Source organism: Amblyomma americanum, chromosome 1, assembly GCF_052857255.1.
Source record: "Amblyomma americanum isolate KBUSLIRL-KWMA chromosome 1, ASM5285725v1, whole genome shotgun sequence".
Lineage (NCBI taxonomy): Eukaryota > Metazoa > Arthropoda > Arachnida > Ixodida > Ixodidae > Amblyomma > Amblyomma americanum.
In genome coordinates, this window is record NC_135497.1 from 115,730,363 (window position 1) to 115,751,001 (window position 20,639).

The 20,639-nt window shown below is 39.7% G+C and overlaps 1 protein-coding gene across 1 annotated transcript in view; it reads left to right on the forward strand.

Moving 5' to 3' along the window:
• The window catches only part of LOC144113496 (GPI ethanolamine phosphate transferase 1-like), a 57,901-nt gene extending 40,222 nt beyond the window's left edge, over positions 1–17,679 (forward strand). Inside the window, exons 17-25 of the mRNA XM_077646591.1 lie at positions 1,586–1,664; positions 2,165–2,273; positions 6,788–6,890; positions 7,948–8,035; positions 8,122–8,220; positions 8,324–8,379; positions 9,906–9,981; positions 10,805–10,921; positions 14,401–17,679. Of these exons, the coding sequence (XP_077502717.1) occupies positions 1,586–1,664; positions 2,165–2,273; positions 6,788–6,890; positions 7,948–8,035; positions 8,122–8,220; positions 8,324–8,379; positions 9,906–9,981; positions 10,805–10,921; positions 14,401–14,580 (907 nt within the window). The 3' untranslated portion in view covers positions 14,581–17,679. The remainder of the gene's footprint in view (positions 1–1,585; positions 1,665–2,164; positions 2,274–6,787; positions 6,891–7,947; positions 8,036–8,121; positions 8,221–8,323; positions 8,380–9,905; positions 9,982–10,804; positions 10,922–14,400) is intronic.
• Positions 17,680–20,639: the final 2,960 nt, after the last annotated feature.

Below are 20,639 nucleotides of genomic sequence, written 5' to 3' on the forward strand. Positions count from 1 at the left end.
TCTGCTGTGCTTTTTTGTTTGCAACCTTTTTTGGTCATGTAGGTGCTCTGCAGCTGTGTGGATATAACAAAAGGGTACTTCTGCATGTCTGTTTTTGTAAATTTTTTTTCCTCTTTTTTTTGCACCAAATGGCAAGCATTTAAATGCATACCCAGCAAGCAACATAATAGGCAGGTGCAAATGGTTAGTGTAGACCTTCAGTGTGCTTTTGCATATATGCATGGCTGTGAGTTCTGTAGCTGCAATGCATGGCAGATGGCACATTGCAAGTGAAAAGTTAACCATGACTGCAGAGATCAGAAAGCATGAGTGAAGGAAGAGAAGAGTTATGAGCTGGACATGCTACATTCTGAGGCAGTTCCAGGCAAATGTATTGTAAACCTCTCAAGTCAGTGGTCTGATCTCACTTCATGCGCAAGTCATTGTGGTGGTCGCGAAATAAGGGCATGGCTTAACCTTAATCTATAGTTTGAAAGCTTGTTTATTTAGCATTGAGTACGAAAAATGGACACACAACCTAAGGGACCCAACAAAAATTGTCTTTCTTTGTAAAGGTATGTTGCACTCTCTTCTATCTTCAGTCTCTTGTAGTCTGCATTCGCATAGGGGCATTGTGCTGTTCACCTCCACTTTTGCACACACATCAAAACATCTCTTCCTGTGTGCAATGGTTTTCATTAAATTGCAGGACCAATTCAGAAAGGTCTCTGTACCAAGGTTTTTCAGGTTCTCAAGTGTAAAAAAAAAAACATCGCTTAAATTCAGATCCTACGAAAGATTTTTTCATCGTAGTCGCATTTCCTGCCTTCGTGAACACATTACTTTTTTAAAATCATTGAGCCTAGGCGCCTTGCACACAGGGATAACCACAGATTTTGTGTGTCTCCTTTTATATTCTCATAACAGCAATACATATATGACCAGCTGTGGGGCTTACAGGGAATGTTAATAACTTGCTGAATGTATTCTTTATTGTTGTCTTGAAGGGCATTGGCTAGCCTTCTTGAAAGAAGACAATCTGAGGAAGACAAGCCAGTATTTTTTCTAATTGTACCTTATGCTGTATCTCTTACTGATATAAAACCCTCTAAATGAAGCTTTTGATCTTGCAAAACAGTGGTATAAAATAATAGGTTCTAAAATTGAAGGCTGGTATAAACTGAAGCAATGAAACCATGAGAGAGGAATTAGAAACATAGCAAAATACTGGCTACTTTCAACCAAGAGGACCAGTTAGGAAGCATGGTGACCTAATTACGTCTTGTGAAATGTGTGCTTGTTTTGTGCAGTATGGGCAGCTTAAATTGCCTTGGTTTGCTTGCCTGTGATATATATTCTTTTGAAGGACAAGCTGGGCATGGCAAAGGGTGTTGTGTGTTTCTTTTGCTGCAGCACAGTTGCCCAGGTCACTGCATTTGTGCATCTCGAGGGAGCTCTATTGAGAACTAATTAGCAGCACTATGTAGAGTATGATTATGAGACCCTTATTTGGACATTTAACCATTGCTTTCGATAGGAATTGCTGGCAAAGTTGTTTTAAACTGGTAGCTTCGCTCCGATCACTGTTGGCTTTCTTTCTTTACAGGCCTGAACTGGGGTTGGTTAGAAACAGCAGACAAATTCCAAAGGAGCCACAGAGATCTGTTATTTTGACTGCAGTGCAAGTAAGTGGCGGACACATAAGTTGCAGTTTGGGTTTCTTATTCTAACCGATGTTTTAAATAATGGTGAAGAGCGTGGCAGATCTGTTTTTAGCATTGATATCTCAACTTGTGTGTGGTAACTGTATAGTACACCTCTTCCATGATATGTGCCTTAGTACAGTGCAGCAAATTACCTTTGCCTGCCCATGAGTATTTTTAATTTACGTACCATAAAATCTTGCTGCACAGATATTTATTTGGCATTTTGCCGGAAATAAGATATTGCTGCTGCAGCCAGACAGTCATTTTTTCAGACACTCCTCTGTGGCAGCATTTTTTAATTATTTCTCATTTATAATAGATGTTAATTGACCAAGCTTTTGCTTAAGTGCTGCAACCTCTCTACAAGGAGTGCTGTCATTTTCTTTATAGTTCTTGTCGGGCTTAGTGAACAACTGAAGCCTTTCTTAACGGGCAGGTTTGTATATGAAGGTGTGCTCAGTGAAGGTTTTACGTTTCAGATTGTGTTGATTTGGGTGGCTGTTACCATTGTGAGAAGCACAGCAGACAGCATTGAGCACAAGGAGGGGCTGCCACTGTTCAACCAAATTCTTTCTTGGCTGCTGCTAAGTATGTTTTCCTGTACAATGATACGTTTATACCATGTCAGAAGCCGTTCCTTTTTTTTATCAAGTTGTGGAAACTATGTGTGTCATGTCATGTGTGCAAACTAAATTTGCTCTAGATGAATTATTATTTTATGAGTTTTCACTATTCTAGGGAGAAAAACTTGAATTTTACAGCCTTTGAGCTCTGGTGTGTTAGACCGTCACCCCAGAAGGGTGGCTTGTGGTCATAAGTGAGCAGCTTTGTGCTCAAAATTACTTATTTAAGGAAGTCTGAATACACTGATTGTGTATGTAAGCTCTTGTACCTCATGGTTTCTGAAGACATATTTCCATGTGTATACAAAGCATAGATAAAAGCAACTTAATGTTATATGCCAATTTCTTTACTCTCGCACAGGCCAAATTTTTTAATGCTGTTTGCTAGTGTGTAGAACAACACTGTTATTAGTAAAAAAATATATTTTCCAAAGCCACAGACTTCAAATTTTATGTCTTCATAGTTTTGTTACAGCCAGAAAACTCTGATTTTTATTGCGAAGCATTTTACTTGCTTAGTATGGACATAATTAACAATAAACACCTTATTACTTTCAGTATTAATTTAAGGCACAGGTCTAGCATTTGTCACTCATTTTAAAAGGTAATGAAAGCCAAGTTTCTATTGTTTGTGGAAGCAGTGGAGGAAGCTTTTTGGCAAAGTGTTCTTGACAGGTAGTTAGTTGTGGTTTAATGGTACATTAAGTATTCAGATTGCAGTTGCATTGCACTCTGATCTGGAGAAAATTGAAAAATTTTCAAACACAAATGTATAAATCTGCTCTCGATGCTACTGTGTGGGAAAAGGTAATGTGTCATATGCCTGAAAGTCTGCAAACTTTCAGGGATCCAAAGTTTTTGTAAAAAAAGGGGGGGGAGGAGGCTGTGTACGCATCAACTTCAGTGGCATTCAGTTCAGGCAAATGTACTCTAAATTGATATTACAGTTGAAATGCTATTTGTCCACAGGATCGGAAGACCTGGCAGTCTAATGGATTACATTCGTTAAAATATCATCTTTAGGTCAGGAATATTTTTAAAATTTGTTTTTGATCTTTAACAGTTATTTTTGCTCTTTTAATTCATCTAAATCTGTTGTGCAGAATACATATAGTCTTCCTTGTCCCCTCAGAGTCGCCTGCTTGAAAACTCCTGTGCAGTAACATTATGTGTTCTTGATGCAGGTATAAAATTTAACTGTTTATCATTCATGACAGATTTGTATTAGTCGATAAGTTTGTTCTGCTGAAAACCCAGCGTTGTCCATCGTCAGTCAGAAAAAATCTCAGAGTTTTCAAATGAAGTAAAAAATTTGGGGAGAGTCTAAATGAAGCCAAAATTAGTGAGGAAGTTCCTCTAATGGGAATATTTCCGAATATAGAAGTAATTCATTAAAAGAAATCAGGCTGCATTGGGGTTTGAACCCACGCCTTCTGCATGCCAGGAGGCCACGCAATGCATAGGCCATGAAGGGTCATTGGATCAAGTGTGTTAGAGGGGCACCTTGTAAATGCATTGTAGTATGTATGCCCTAGTAGTGTGTATTTGGGATTGTTACTGATGTTATTGTAATTGAAAAAAATAACGCCAAATATAAATGTGCTAATTAGGTATTAGAAATAACATGGAATAAAAAGGCCGTGTTATGGTGTTGTGAAACTAATAATGTGTAGTATGTGTATAAGTAAAAATAAGAAATACAAAGAAAAATGAAAGAGAAAAAGGAGAAGGCGCTATCGCATCTACTCTTAATGCAAAACTTGAGCATCCTTCTAATTTTTTTCCTTTAATCACTGAACCTCTACAGTTAGCATTCAGGTGCAAAGTTTGCTTTTTTTTTTCATGATGGATTAAAACATTGGATATTTTATCATATTTCTGTGAATGTTTGTGCTTCTGTTGAATTCTTTTAACATCAAAGATTCTTGTAGTTGTATAACTGCGTAGCTGCGTCACTTTCAAGCCCATGGATTTGCTTAGCATGTTTAATTACCAGCAGATTATGGTAATCAGCCTTTTTTTTTTTTCTATACAAAACTCATATGACACGTGATGTCAAGACCTACGTTCAGTTTTACATGAAGTGATGCCTGGGGAAGGAAAAAAAAATTAAAATTGGTTTTGACAAAAGGAAATGATGCAGTAATTGTCTGGCATATATGGGTGGACACCAGAACCAAGCCATAAGGGAAGGGATAAAGGAGGGAGTGAAAGAAGAAAGAAAGAAATAGGTGCTGCAGTTGAGGTCTCTGCAATAATTTTGACCACCTGAGGATCCTTAACGTGCACTGACATCGCACAGTGCACAGGTGCCTTTTGCGTTTCACCTCCATTGAAATGCGGCCTCCTCGGTCGGGTTTGAACCTGGGTGCCCCGGCTCAGTAGACGAGCGCCTTAACCTCTGAGCCACCGCAGCGGGTACCTGGGGAAGAGCTTTATTACAGTTTTGAATGTTCCAAAAGTGTACGTCTGCGAAATGCTCATCAGCAGCTTCTTGTAGGCAAAAGCTACACATACACTTACATTCACCAACCCTGGTGAATTTTCAGTCAAGCAGCTGACTGTCGTACAGGTAACACTAATATCGAAGGGAGCATGTTTTGAGCATTCAGCCAATAGTTATATACTCTGTTAGTATTAGTGCATGAAAAGCACACTATTCCCTGTTTTTCAAGTAGTTTTCCTCTGGATGCATAATGACCACAAGCCTTTTTAAATTTTAGTGCATAAATAACAGCAGAACTCGTTCTTGTGAGCAAGCTCAGTGTTCTTTTTCATATTGGAGCTGCCTGTACGTATCTCACATACTACAATTGAGTTAATAAGCAAAAAAGCCATTGCATCACGGTTTATGTTCATTGGAATCACCAGCGCTTTAGCTTTGCATCATCGGCCACTTGTGCTGAAGAATCGGAACTTTATTCATTTTTTCAGTTAAGTACAAAAGAGAGATAATCCTGTCATATCACATTTACACAAAGTATATCTTGGTGTCTGCCAAGGGTGTGCTTTCCCAATGATATGCATAAGTTGAAGTAAAATAACTATGGGGTCATTCCACACGGAAGGAGTAGAGCCAATTTCTTGACATTTTAGATTTGGCTGAAAAAATTCTTATCAGTCAAAACAAGTTCAAATAGAAGTGTAGAGGCCTTCTTTTGAAGGAAAAAAACCTTTTTCGCCAAATATCTTGCTCCAGAGTGCTATAAACTGCCGTAGTCTGAGTATTTATGGAAAACTATTGTTCAGGAACCATTCATTGCCGCAGAAGTTTACCTCTGCACGTAGACAGGTAATGAGACGCCCTGTCATGCCCCCCCCCCCCCCCCCTTCCAAAAAAAAAAAAAATGTGGATGGTGCCATTTTGGTTCAGAATAGAAGTGCTTAAGAGAAGAGAAAAATTTCAAGGATTGCTCATTTTTTTTATGTAAATTTAGAATGTCAATTTTTGGTCAGAACTTTTTTTGCAGTGTCTTCTGAAACTTGGAATAGCATTGTTAGTGTTAAAGTTGAAAACTGCCCTTCGGTTTTGTTTTTTTTTAAGTTAATTGCAAATATCTTAACTTCTGCAAACACTGCCACATCAAGGCCCAAAACATGATGTGAGCAGCGGCACACAACAAAACAAAAATAGCCAAATGGTAAAGCGATTTAAATAGTTTCATGTGTCATAAAATTGGAAAAGGTCTTTTCATTGTTGGTGAAAAATCATTTTTTAAAAAGGAGTAGGATTTGTGCGACGACCTGGCACTAAACCCTCCTGGCAACGTGTGGCAGCATCTGCTATGGCTGATTGAAGCACAGTCCTTTGATAGCATTCGGTTAGCAAATGGTGTCTACTAATTCATTAGTAATCAAATGAGGCATCATCTTCCACCTGAGTTTCAAAAGGCAGATGCTGCTCTAGCAGCCTAGATTGTCTGATCATTCCTACGGCAAGCAAGCCGCCATGGTGACTCGGTGGTTGTGGCACTCGGCTGCTGCCCCAAAAGACATGGGTTCAATTCCGACGGCAAGTCACATTTCGATGGAAGTGAAATGCTAGAGGCCCGTGTATTGTGCAATGTCAGTGCACGTTAAAGAACCCCAGGTGGTCGAAAAATTTAGAGCCCTTCACTACGGCGTGCCTCATAGCTCGAGCCACTTCGGGATGTTAAATCTCTATAAACCTCTTAAACCATTCCTACAGTAAGCAAAATGACCCTCCTCAGCAGTAGGCATCATAATGTTTCTTTAATTTGCAACGCTTTTCTGGTCATAAATGAAACTATGTCTAATGGAATGTTGTATGATATGCCTGGACTATGTATTCATGTAATAGAAATGACACTGCTATGCAGGTATTTTGCTCTCACTTTAGTGTATCTGTGTCGGATTATATATCTATGTCTGGTTATTGAAATTAGAAATTTGCATTGTTGTTTTCAAAATTTACTCTACGAATTAATTGACAAATTCTTGTGGTTATTTTTCTTGCAGTTTTTTCTCCAGTTCTGTGCCTCTTCTCAACTACAAGTCTTTTGAACAGACTGCAAAACTTGACATTGTCATTGCTGGTTCCGTTTATTCTGATGTGCATCTTGTATCCTTTCAGCAAGAAGTGCATAAGACTAGATGCGTAGCATAGTAATGAAGCTGTTGCTTTTCTGTGCCACTAGTTGACCTTGATGTTGGAAAATCTTGGTGGAGAGCTGATCACCTTAACTTAATTACTTTCTTGCAGTCCAGCTGCAGTTTAGCATGTCTGACTTCTGGTTTGTCTCACCTCTGTAATCATATAATGTTAGTTCTACATAAGGCTAAGTGCATGTTCTTCATAAATAAGTTTATGATTATAGACATTGCAGTTAGTGCACATAAGGTTCAACACAAACTGCTAGATTTTGATTAGCCAAGTATTTCAATAGTCTTTGCAAACTAATAGACTTTAATGAAGCCAAATGTTTTAATATTCTTGAAATTTCGTGTGAAGTTATAACCTTCTGTAGCTAAGCTGAGTTTGTCCCATGAAATTGTGGGGAAAATGTAAGACGTGGGAAAACATATCATACCAGTTTGTTGGCAGACAATAATTGCAGTAATCCTAGTTGTCATATGAACCAACCAGAAATTTCTTCAACTAAATTTCATCTGGGCCTGAAAAATCGTGAGTCACCTTTGCTAGCTCCCACCTTCCTCCATTAAGATCGTGTCTTCTTCTGCCATGTTGCTATACACATAGCAATCAGGAGGGCTGTATACAGTGTTTAATGTCATCAGTGTGTTGCCAATGAAAACAGACTGCTACATAACTGACTGGGCATGGATATCAAAATCAAGTGCAACACAACGATGCAAAGATAAGCGTTGTGAAGGTTAATATGTTTGTGCCTGTATATTAAGAACTTGTGGCACCTGAACACCCTGTTTTATTGTTATAATATTACGTTCAGAGTGTTCTACTAGATTTGTTGCAAAAAACATTGCAAAATGTACAAATTTTTCTGGAAACTAACTCAGGATTTGTAACTAATGTGCATTTGCTTCATGTCACACTTGCCAGCAGTTGGTTGTAGCTGGTTATGGCTGTGTGTATGTATTGTTAACAAAAGATCAACATTGAACGGTGCGTGCAGTTAATTTCTTTAATGTTACTGCAGCTATGAAAGCTTGTTTCTTATGGTACTATGTTTTGTGATGTTTCTCTGGATCTGCATTGAACATCAACTTTCAGGATCTACATTGCGGGTATGTGAATCACCTTAAAAGTTTTGCAGTGTTAGTCATAAGAGACAAGTGTCTGATATTATTTCTCTTTTTCTCTTATCATTTAGCTGCAAGACATGACTTTTGAGTCACAAGATGTCTCATTACAGGCAAAGGCTGTAACTTATCATATACGCATCGATGACATCAGAAAGGCATACTTCTTTGTATCCTTTTCTGTAGCGTAATGTGTAATACCTAATATAATTATTCTATAATTATTCTATTCTTGAGATGATAGTAGAGGTGACATCCTGAACTGCCCATCAGATTTTCTTTATGCTTGTTGCATTCTATGGTACTGGGAACATTGCCAGCCTTAACAGGTGAGTTTCAAATCTGCTTAAAAGCATTGGAGCTTCTGAAAAATTTTTGAAAGTGCAGAATAAGAGTGAAGACGTGTATCTACATAATAACATGTACTTGAACTGTGCATGTGATATCCATACTAGGGCACCGGAAAGAAGCTAGACTTGTTTGGTGCAGGGCTGGCGAGATATAACTCTGGCACCTCACACTAGACGAGTGCCCTTGGGAACCACTTTCTTTGGTTTTATGGCTGGCATTGCCATGAGAGATTGCATTTGAGTACAGTTAATAATTTTCACGGCTGTCTCAGTGTTTTAGCCAGTTCATGTTGGCTGGTTTACAAGAATGCCAGTGGGATCTGAACCCATGACCTCCGAATTTCGCATGTGATGGCCGCGAGTCACCCATGACCTCTGACTTACGACCATGACTAACCGGCACCGTGTGTTTGTTTTTCTTCTGCTTTCTAATCAGTCATCTTTTCACTGTAAAATAATTGGACTATTAATTGCTCATTGATTAAAGCCACAGATTATAAAAAGAGAAACTTTCCTCTATGCTCCTTAGTTTTGGTGACTGTTGGCTTCTTTCATGGGTAATTGCCATTATGCCATTCATTGCTGCTGCAATCAAACGCTAAGCTCACAAAGCAGCAGAACATTGAGATTTGCTGAAGTCGTTCTACTGCTGATGACGTTAAGTAGGATGTAATATCAGGCTAGTTGATGTATTTGTTCAGACATGGAAAAGTTACACAGAAAGCATGCATACACACGACAGGACACAGGACGAGCGCAGTTAGAGGAGATCAGTTGTCAGTTGCACTCGTCTCATGTCCTGTGTTATTTTTGTGTGCCTTTTGCACAACTTCTCCTTATCAGAATGTTTATGTTAAAAAAAATAGAAAGCTGTCACAGTAGAATTAGTAGCACTATTGCTTACTGCTGTGATTCACAGTGACTGTGGTTGTGGCACTTACGAAAACAGGGGCAGAGTAATGACGAGGTTAAAAAAATTCTGGTTTAAGTTGAAATTATAGTTACTTTGATTAGTACAGTCAGTAGCCAAACTTTTCAGGACTCATGTGCTTGGGAATGTATTGTAGCACTCTCTTGCAACCAGTACACATGCTATTTAGGTATATCAGAGGATTGATCATGCTATCCCCTCATACTTGCAGACATTTCAGGTGATTGGCATCTTTGACAGTGATGAAGTAAACTTTTTCTGCACATCCACATCCCGTAAAATTTTGCTCTTGACAATGCAATCATGCACATCAAACATGCATTGTGTCAGAATGGCTTCCTTAACTGAGAACCTAAAAAGAGTGCTACTGGCTCATTAGCAAGATATGATGTGTGCCTTTCATAACTGCTCTCAGTGGTAATCATTAGCATTGCATCCTTAACTGTGTATTAATATACATAGTGCAGGAGGTCTACTTTAAAATGCAGCCTTGATTCCCTTCAACTATGGCCCATTCTATAAAATTAAGTATGCATGATCGTAACTTGTTGCGAAATGGTTGCCTTTGTTGCAGTTTTTCCATCTCAAGCTTCTACTGCTTCATCACAGTATTTCGACCATTCACAATGGCTGCCATCCTCCTTATCAAGGTTGTATCAGGTGTCTTTCTTATAAATAGTGCTCAATTGGCACTGCTTCCTTTGCACTCAGCTTTGCGATCATATTTAACAGTTTAAACAGCTCATTTCAAAATTTTTTTGAAGCATACAGTTACCGGGGCAGGCATCTTACATTAGTGCAATTCTTCATGATGTATTCTGATGTTGCATTGATGATATCCTGCATCAGTAGGTGGCTGTTGCAATGCTTTTTCTCTACCAGTGTCTCAGTTACTGTGAAATTTCGGTGTAGAGCATAACCTCAGAATTTTTTATCCCACTGCAGCAGTTGCTATTGTGATTTCAATACATGTTAAAGAACCCTAGAAGGTCAAAGTTAATGCCAGAGCTCTATTGGGGTCTGTCTCACAGCCTTAAAATGACTTCAGCATGTAGAAGTCTTTTAATTGATGTAAACTGGTGCTCAGTTAATTCACTTTTGTAACCAAGAGAGGTTGAAGAAGTCAAAGGTTCTAGAAATTTTCAGAAAAGGTTCCAGAACCCCTAAAGGTTCATAATTTGTCATGCAATAAACAAGAGAGATGTAACTTCTACTTTACTTTTGTCTATTTGCACTTCAGGTCTGTCTGCAAGGGACATGTAGCCTCAGAAGTCCACCTAAAATCTTCCTTTAGCTTCTCATCCAGATTAACCTCATAAGATCTCTTATTTTTAAAACCCTGGTTTGTGTATGTTTATTTCATAGGCAAACCAAGTGGGGGGGTGTACATCATAATTGTGATCTTGTAGGGCATTTCAAAATTTTTTTCTTTGAAGAAATTTCAAACATTGTCCTTTTTGTGCTTTCACACAGGTTTTGATCCCACTACTTATTGTAAGCTGCGCATTCCGGGCTCTTCTCCAGTCAATTAAGGTATCAAATACCGCTCTCTTCCTTCTAGTCGTCGTCCTTTCAGACTTCACAGCCTTGGTAAGTAGCAACAGTGTTCTGCTAGTTCTACTTAGTGCCTGAGCATTTCATCAGGGTTTTTGAGCTACAGTTAGTTGACAGCACATATTTATTCTTTTAGTATGTTGTTGAGCTATGTGGTCTGCTAAAAATTACTGTTGGCTGCCACGAGGGGCAAGTGTGGGACCTTGCTTTGGGGATTAAGTTCCTTTCCACACATAAATGCCAAGCTGTGCTCACAATAGAAAACATTTTTTTGCAGTGTTATTTGTTCAAACCTTGTTTGATGTTAAGTGCAGAAGTCAAATGTGCTCTTTATGTGTGGACGAAGCTGCTCTGTGCTCTGTAACACAGTACTTAAAATCTAGTTTGAGGCCTGGAAATGTTTCTTATTGACACAGTCCCTGCTTTTGATATAGTGCTGCAACTGTACGCATTTGCCATCTTAATTGCTGAGAAAAGTCTAACGGTGCAGTTTTTCGAGGAGATGGTAACAGAAAATTTTTTGTTGTATAATGTATGCAAAAAATGTCACTTGATAAAATCACTGTGAATATATGACTTCATGAACTTGTTGTTGGCCATCAGTGAACATCTTGTTACCTGGTGCTTACTTAAAAATATACTTGGGGCTCTGAATAATTTTGACAACCTGAGGTTCAGTGCACGTTACATCACCCCAAGTGGTCGAAATTATCCAGGGCTTCCCTCATAGCCTGAGTCGTTTTGGGACGTTAAACCCCATAAAACTAAATCAAGCATTGGCTAACTGATTTATTCTAAACAGGCTTGGGCAGTATCTTTGATACTACGTTTTGATACAGTTTGTGTATCGGAATAGGTATTGCTTGCTAAAAATAAAAGTATCAATATCGAAAATACAATTTTAGTAGATCATGTATTTTAACAATACTCAATACTCAAAAAAAGAAGTGTGCCGCCGATTTTGAGGCTGGTCAGACTTTGGGCTGGCGGCACTCACTCAGCCGGTAGCACAACGAAAAAAACGAAGAATTAGGAAAAGATGATGTCAATGCCATTGACTCGATCATTCGTCTTTCTTCCTACATTGTTGTTTGGCAGACAGATGACATGTTGCTCTTCTGTACACTCGGTGACAGAAGGGACAGGGAGACAAGTCCACCATTGTGGTAGAAACAACACCCCTTCGTGGCTATTTCAAATTGCGGTGATTGCCAACAGAAATGGAAGACTTTCCCCTTCAGGCTCAGGAGCTTACAGAACATTTATTGTTTACTTTGTAAGCACAATTAAGGTCACACGCTCTTCCACATGTGGGTCAATGGGGTCATCAAGCGCTGGCAGCGTCAAATACATCAGTTGACGCATTCCTTTCATGTAAAGGAGCAATGCTACAACAAGCCTAGTTCTCAAGGTGCACTAGTTAAACTTAGTTTGTTAACTATACCTCGAGGATTCTCAAGTCGATGTAGCTATACTTCACTCTTATCCATTTACAAAAATTTGACGAACACTTAAGCTTCGCCTTCAGGGTGGAACGTGCTGGCATCAGCGGTCTGGGTTCCTCTTTTGACTGTCACTTCATAGACACAGACACTTTTTATTTTATTCATTTGTTTATTTTATTCTCTTAAAAATTTTATTTCTCTAAAGGCTTCTCTTTAGCTAAGCTGAACGAATATTTAAAAATCCATGATGTGATGAAGGACAGAGACTGCAATGATGAAATTTTATTGCTGTTATGAAATCTAACACAAATGAAAAAGTTGGAATGTTCACTGCCAGCTAAGAGTGCTGCAGTTTTGTAAATAACCACCTGACTTGTATTGCATTGTATTCCCATGCTTTTGAAGGCAGTAAAGAAAAGAAAGTTCTTCAGTGGTTAAAGGCTAGCATGCCCAGCTCCGATTCAAGGGCCAGCGGTTTGAGTCTTGGCTCGACCGTTTTTCTTTTCATTGTAGTTGCTTTTTTTTCTTCAGAGGTACTGCATAATGGTGGTGGTGCAATGACATCATGACCCTGTAGACAAATGAGAAATTCTGTAGTGACGTCATCATTGCTGTACTGTGTGGTTGTTGTGGGGTGTTTTAATTACGCATGAGGTCGTGTGGTTCTGACGTCGTGACCCTCTCAGACAATCCCGATTTTTTCGACACGCACGCCAACTATGGCAGTTCTCCACAGAACGAGACTCGTAACGCTGTTGCGTTAAAAGCCACCTTCATAAAATACAACATGACAACTGCTTGTGTACTGTATACAGAGGCCTTTTTCATTTGCTTCGCTTCAAGCACAACCGCATGGTGAGGCTGTTTTAGACCTACGATTAGAGCAAATGCTGTTACTACCTGTCTACGATTTGAGCAAATGCTGTCTAAACAACAGAGATTAGCAAGGTATGCTTTGCCTAATAAAAACTTTTAGCCCTCTTAGTTTTGTTGTTTTCCTTCCAGCCTTTAATAAAGGCTATTCAAGTTCAAACGTCTGTTAAACATAGTGCTGAGGAAATAGGTGTTCAGCTTTCCGAAGCACACGGCACTTGCACCTTTTCATCATCATCATCAGCCTGACTATGCCCACTGCAGGGCAACGGCCTCGCCTCTATCCTGTGCCAGCAGCGGTCACCGTATCCCCACAAACTTCTTAATCTCATCCACCTACCAAAATTTGCCGCCTCCTGCTACACTTGCCTTCTCTTGAAATCCACTTCGTTACCCTTAAAGACCATTAGTTGTCTTGCTTTCACATTAAATGCTCTGCCCAAGCCCATTTCTTCCTCTTGATTTCAACTAGGATGTTACTAACCTACGTTTGTTCCCTGACCCACTTTTGCCTGCTTCCTGTCTATTAACGTTACACCTATCAATTTTCTTTCCATAGCTCGCTGCATTGTACTTCAGTTAGACCCTTTTCATTAGCCTCCACATTTCTACCCCTTGCAGCTGTTGGCACAGGGCAAAGGGAGAGGCCACCGGTAAATACTGCAGTACAAACAAAGCATCAGAAATAGTTTCAAGTTTCTTCATATGTAGTCAAGTGCTCGGAGACCAGTTCGCATAAAGAACTTTAAAAAAAATATTTCCTAGACTGCTTATGGAAGTGATCGTTTCAGCGTCACTATGGCTTCATTCTAGTGCTCAAGTTTTAACGAAACCAGCTGCACCAACAGTGGAGCTTAAAGAAATTGTAGAAATTTGTGCAGCCGGATTTGTTTAAACCCCCTTCAAATAGAGTGCGCTATATCAAATGCACTAAAAATTCCAGAAGCCAAACAGTGAAATTTCTTAACTTAGCAAATCATATTAGCTTTACTAATATTGGCAATTTCAGTGGTGTACTGGAGGATTGACGATGCAGTATCGAGCATCTGTATCAGAAGTTGGTTTTGGTTCAGTGTCTTATATCAGTATCAGAAATACAATTTTTGAGAGTATCGGGTATCGGTATCAGATATTTTTTTAAGTTTCGTTCCCAGCCGTGATGCTAACATTATTGTAATATCTCCCTTCTCTTTTCAGCATTTCTTTTTTCTTATCAAAGACAGTGGCAGCTGGCTTGACATTGGCATGTCAATCAGCCATTACTTGCTTGCTATGGGGATGTTCATCTTCACAGCTGTGTTCCATGGCCTTGCCTGGTTCATGACCACGTTTTCACTGGAGTGTTCTGGACATGAGTTCAAGCGGCACCTTTTGTGACATATTCCAAGCCTAGTTTTTTACAAGCAATTTGGCGCTGTCACTTATGGTCAAGAAGTTTGATAGTGTAGCCTCACATTCCTTAAAAGTCGAATGCCGTCTCATGGCATATTAGATCTGTTTATTACTAAAATGCTGTCTTTATACAGGTAAGGTGTTTATTGGAACCTTTTGAAATTTTTAAGTTGCTTTACAAAATGCTGAGAGTGATATTGTCGGTGTTTTACAGTGAATGGCAAGTGGTTTTTGTCTGTATAAGTCATCCTGTCTTTTATTTATTTGTACAGCATTCTTAGTGCAAAACATATGGCCGGTTTCTGTTGCAGTCAGGTTTACTACTTTTGTTTTGTCATCTTGGCCAATTTGCTGTGCAGCAAATAAAATGTTTTGTTTTTGTTGATTTCTTTTTATTTCGGTAATATGGCTGTCACTAGTTCGTGTAGGTGTGTGTTGCAGTGTTTTACAGTTAATGGCAAGTGGTTTTTGTCTGTATAAGTCATCCTGTCTTTTATTTATTTGTACAGCATTCTTAGTGCAAAACATGTGGCCGGTTTCTGTTGCACTCAAGTTTACTACTTTTGTTTTGTCAGCTTGGCCAATTTGCTGTGCAGCAAATAAAATGTTTTGTTTTTGTTGATTTCTTTTTATTTCGGTAATATGGCTGTCACTAGTTCGTGTAGGTGTGTGTTGCAGTCAAGTACTCAATTTTGCAAGCTGTCTTCCACCATGATTATTATAAGAACAGTAAGCGCTGTTTCTTAGTTGACGCACAGATTTTTCCATAGTTTAGGTCTCCTTGAAGCCTGGTGTACTTCTCCACATCCTTGTAGTCTTCCCGACATTGAATACCTTTGGTTGAATTTTTACATTGTTTTCAAAGCCATCTTCATTCACTCTCTTTAGACCTATGTGAATGGTGCTTTTTATAGTGAGATGCATGTTGATTGCTGCACTAATGGAAAGTTGACGACAATAACGGCCTCAGAAAGATAGTGCTGTGTATGGTCAAGCACTAAGACTCATCGCAGACTGGTGACACGTCATTACATCATTATGTTGCCATTATCTTATTGAAAGCTGACTTCACTTGGAAACATGCTGTTATCAACAGTATAAGAAGAGCTGCAAGTAAGTTTAAAATTGCATGAATACAGCAATAGGTATGGCTCATTTCAAGCTTCACAGCCTGTCTTTTGAGGTGTACGACTTCCAGGTATCTTTTATGAATAAAGTTATTGTACACACCCTTTGTCAGAAGTAAAGAGCCCAAAGGGTTTCATGCTGGACCACTCTAGGTGGTGTATTTTCATTGTCAATGTTCAGATCTCTTGAAGGTGAGAGGAACTTTCATCCTAAATGATTTGAAACTTGGGATGACCACAGAGCCTACAAGAGCCTCACTGCACAGTTTAGAAGCAAACCTCCTTGGGCTCTAAACTTTTAACAAATGCTGTACATTACTTTATTAAAAATTCGGCAGAGACACGTTAGACTGCTTATGTCTGAGAATGCGAAACCATTATATGTAGACTTCTTCCAGGTAGGTGAACAGATTAGTGTTTTGATGGGTGAACAGATTAGTGTTTTGCATGCTTTCGATGCTGCGATGTGCAGCAACTGCGAAGCCAGTGGGAGGACTATTTATAGCTTGATTGCACTCTGTCGCTACCTAGAGTCCTGGTGCACAGTACTCTGCACATGTTTGACGTAGAATGATGATGCAGGCACTCCTAAGGATCGGATGCTGGTGGGTGAAAATCTTGATCCACATGTCCAAGCAAGGCATGATGGTCATACGCAGATGTGTTGACTACGATGACATGGCACCGAGTTTCATTTCGGTGCCATGTCAAAAGATGTTCTGTCATCTGAATTTGGTGTCATACATGGCGGACGCTGGCTTTTGTGCTAATGGGTCATATAATGCTTTCACATTAATGAGTCAGAGGCACCTATACAATGGAAAGGGGCTGTTTTCACTATTGGTGAACTCGTAATGCCTGCAAAAAAACTAGGCATTCATTGTAGAGATTGCTAAGCTATGTTTAATCTTGACTTGCTTCATCTACACTTAATGTGGCGCTACTAAATTGTCATGGCCAGTTAATTTTTGCTTGTAGTTTCTCGTTCAGGGTAGAGTTGGTACTTATGATGTGATAAGTACATACTACAATACATGCGGGCTGCCATATGGTGGCTCAGTGATCATAGCACTCGGCTGCTAGCCAAAAAGACACAGGTTCGATCCCAGCCGCGGCAGTCGAATTTCTATGGAGGCGGAGTTCTAGAGGGCCATGTACTGTGCAATGTCAGTGCACATTTTAGAACCCCAGGTGGCCGAAATTTCCAGAACCCTTCACTATGGTGTTCCTTATAGCCCGAGTCGCTTTGGGGCATTAAACCCCTTTAACTAAACTTGACTAAAATACTTAGAGGAAGAGAGGACTTCAAGTCGCAGTATGTTGTGGGTTGTGTTGGCAAGCTATTGTGATACTCTACTAATGAAACCACTAATATGTGCACTCATAAAAGCTGAACTGTTGATTTTTTATTTTGCATCCGTTGCTCTTCCTCATACCTCAAGAAGGAAATGCCTAAATGTGCAACAGTCTTAAGAACTTTCAAAGATCCTCTATTCATGGACTGAAAACGTAGGAATTGTCAAAACGCTTTGTTTATATTTATAACGATCAAATGTGCCAAAACATGCTCCGAATTTTTGTGCTAATTAGTAAAATTGAAAACTAATAGAAGTGAAGCACCAATTATTAAAACAAATTTCAGTTTGATTTCTTTGCATAATGTGAAATTTTCTGCACATTGCAAGTGTAGCGTTTATTCTTCAGTATTCATCTTTACACTGCAGGAGACCTGAGCCTTGGTTAAATGAAATGTTAGTGTTGCAACGAAAATTTCAGTGGCAGTTGAAATCCTGAAACATATACAAGGTGTTTGTACATTATGAACATATAAGTGTTTGTGAACTGCACTGGTCTTGCAAGTACAAAACTTCTACACATAGTGAATTAAAATACATCTAATTGGTCTGACTTGTGTGTTTTTATGCTGTCGGTTTACATAATAAAGTATCTTCAATCTCGCATGTCCTTTCATTGGGAAGCCTGAAAAACATCTAATATCTCGCAAGTGCTGACAGTTGACAGGGGCAGATTTATGGGTGACTGTTCGAGGGGTCGGTTTGGAAGAGGGGGGGGGGGGGGGGGGGGGGGAGTCCTGTTTGAACCATGTATTTCCTGGACTTCTTTCATCAAAAAAGGAAAAAAATGGCATTCAGCGTGGTTTTCCTATGTTGAACGAGTATAGACACCTAATTTTGGTAGCATGTTTTCTTCTGTACAATGATGCGGAAGACACTACTATACATGAATCACTAGGTGGTATTCGCCTATGACCACTAACACTAAATTTATGGTTGAATTTTTTCTGTCGTGCTGTTCCGATTGAAACAGCTCAACGATGATTATGACATAAAAGTATGCGTATAGGTGAAGTGAGGCATACAAAAATAATTAATCGCTGGCTTTGCATTCATTGTCATTCTGGCTCTTGAAGCAGGCTGGCTTTAGCATTGTAGTGAATTAAAATGCCTAAGCAGTGATTATATCGCAGTTTTTTTTCATTTCTCAAGTGACCTATACGCACACTTTGACATCACAGTCATTGTTCAGCTGTTGAAACCGAAACCAAAACAGCACGAGATAGAAATTCGATTATAAATTATTTAGTGGTCATAGGAAAATACCATGCGGTAATTCATGTATAATAATGCCTTACTCATGATTACAAAGAAGAAAACACGCACCCAAAAGTTTGGTGCCTAAATTTTCACATCTTGGGGGGGGAATCCACCCCTGGCATTTGAATCCGCATGCAAAGCTATTTCTTTATGCTTTCAAAAATTTTACCTTTCGTAAAGTAAGGAAATTGTCCATTTGAAACTACTTTTCCGGCGAAGTTTTTTCTTGCTCCCATTCAAGGAGCTCTGAAAATGGCAGCATTGTTCAAAGCTTACTCGAGAAATGTAAATCTTTGCACTATACTTAGTATACGGGCAAAAAAAACTACATTTATGAGTGTGCATACGTTGGCAGAGCTGCAAAGGTGGCTATAGTTAATTATGTTTCTTGAGTGTATCGGGCGCACTGTACTTGGACGATAAGGGAAACAGGTGGAAAAAGCAGGTGGCGTGTTCAAACTTGTAGCTCTGTAGTTTGCCCCAACTCACGATGACACAATTTTTCTAGGCATGAGTGGCAGGGCATGAATGTGCAACATAGGTTTGTCTGATGTGTCATAGCAGATTATTGACTTTTTGCAGGGTGCGTGCATATCTGGATATCAAGAAGTATGATAGAGAATTTTTCTGGAATTTCCTGCATAGAATCAAGTCCTGCAAACACCGTTGTAAAATGTTTCAGCACTAAATCCACATTACTGGTCCTGAATTTTTCGAACAAGTGGCAAACAAAAATATGAAACATATCTGGAACACTAAAATCCCAAGGGCCTCCATTAATTCTCGGAGAGCAGCCTCCGTTGGGGAAGAGCATGTATAGGTTGGAAATCAAAGGGGCAGTGCATGGGCTTGTGCAAATTCCGTCGGTTTGAGTATATGCACGACACCATCATACTCAGCAAACAACGAAGCTATGTATATATGCAGCAAACCCAGAAACCCACATGAACTGTTCCACCCGTGTAGACACATCGCAACAGAATTTGTTTAAGGCTCATGCATTGATTTCCAACCTGTACATGGCAAAAGGAGACCGCTCTCTGAGAAATGAACTGGAGGGCCGCGGGATTTCAGTGTTTAGGTATGTTGGTGACTTTCTTCTGTGTTGCTTGTATGAAAAGTTCAGGACTGTCGATGTGGATTTTGTGTTTAAATATTTTAGAAAGATGCACGCCCGGACTTCATGCATGAAATGCCAGAAAAACTATCTGTCCGATTTCTTGATGTCGAGATACGCATGTACTCCGGCCATACCTGCTGGTTGCAGAGGACAAAAGGTGAAAAGCAAAGAGAATGTGCTATGACACTTGTCTGTCAAAGCTCATAAAAACAAGTATCACACATGGATGCCATTGTCAGTGTGTTGAGGAATTGTGCGATCAAAACGCGGGGCAAACATTGCTGCCTTCATCAATGTGTCGAAAAATCGTGCAATCATGACGTGGGGTAAAGCATACAGCTGCAAGTTCGCGCTCGTTACCTGCTCCGTCTCTGTTTTGTTCACCTGTTCGTCTTGCAGGTGCTTATGTACAATGCGTCCAGTACATTCAAGATGCATAGGTCACAGTCTGGAGAACAGGGCAGATTTGTAAGAGCATTTTGTTCAAAGCCAGAGTGCATGGTAACGGGAGGTGCGAATGTTTCCTTCAAATCAATATAAGCTAGAAGAGCGCGGAGTTCGAACAGCTGCCGTCCAAACGGAGAATCCGTTTTGTAACGAGGGGCGGGAATGGGGCAGAACATTTTGTAGCCAGTGCCATGTTGCATGTACGTGTGTGATGTCGATGGTAACAAACTTTTGTGTGACAGAACAATTGGCGGGACGCTTCTTAGCTCATTAAGTGCTGTACGCGCAGACTTTGCACGGTCTGTGGCATAAATCAAGAGGGTGGCACGAATCGATGCCGGGTACATCTTCCAGGAAAAAAGGGAGTACATACGTGTTCACAACGTGGTAATTCTCGTCGGGCACCAGCGGAGCTCTGAGCCCTTGTCTAATGATTAACGGAGCAAGAACTATATAGCCTTTTGAAATGGGGCGTGTAAAAAAATAAACTTGCTATGACAGGTAAAAAGAGAAAAACCTAATAACACAATGCAGGTCCGACTCCGGTAGCTAACTGGGTGGCTTCAGCTGGGGTGTAGGCAAAACAAGGTTCGCATTTATCAGCCGTTGATGGCAGCCTGAACTCACCTTAGTCTTATTCTTTGTTCCGTAAATGACTGCAAAACATATGTTTGAACTCATGCCACCATGCTGAGACCACGCCTACAGCAGGATCTACTATTGGCATGGAATTCG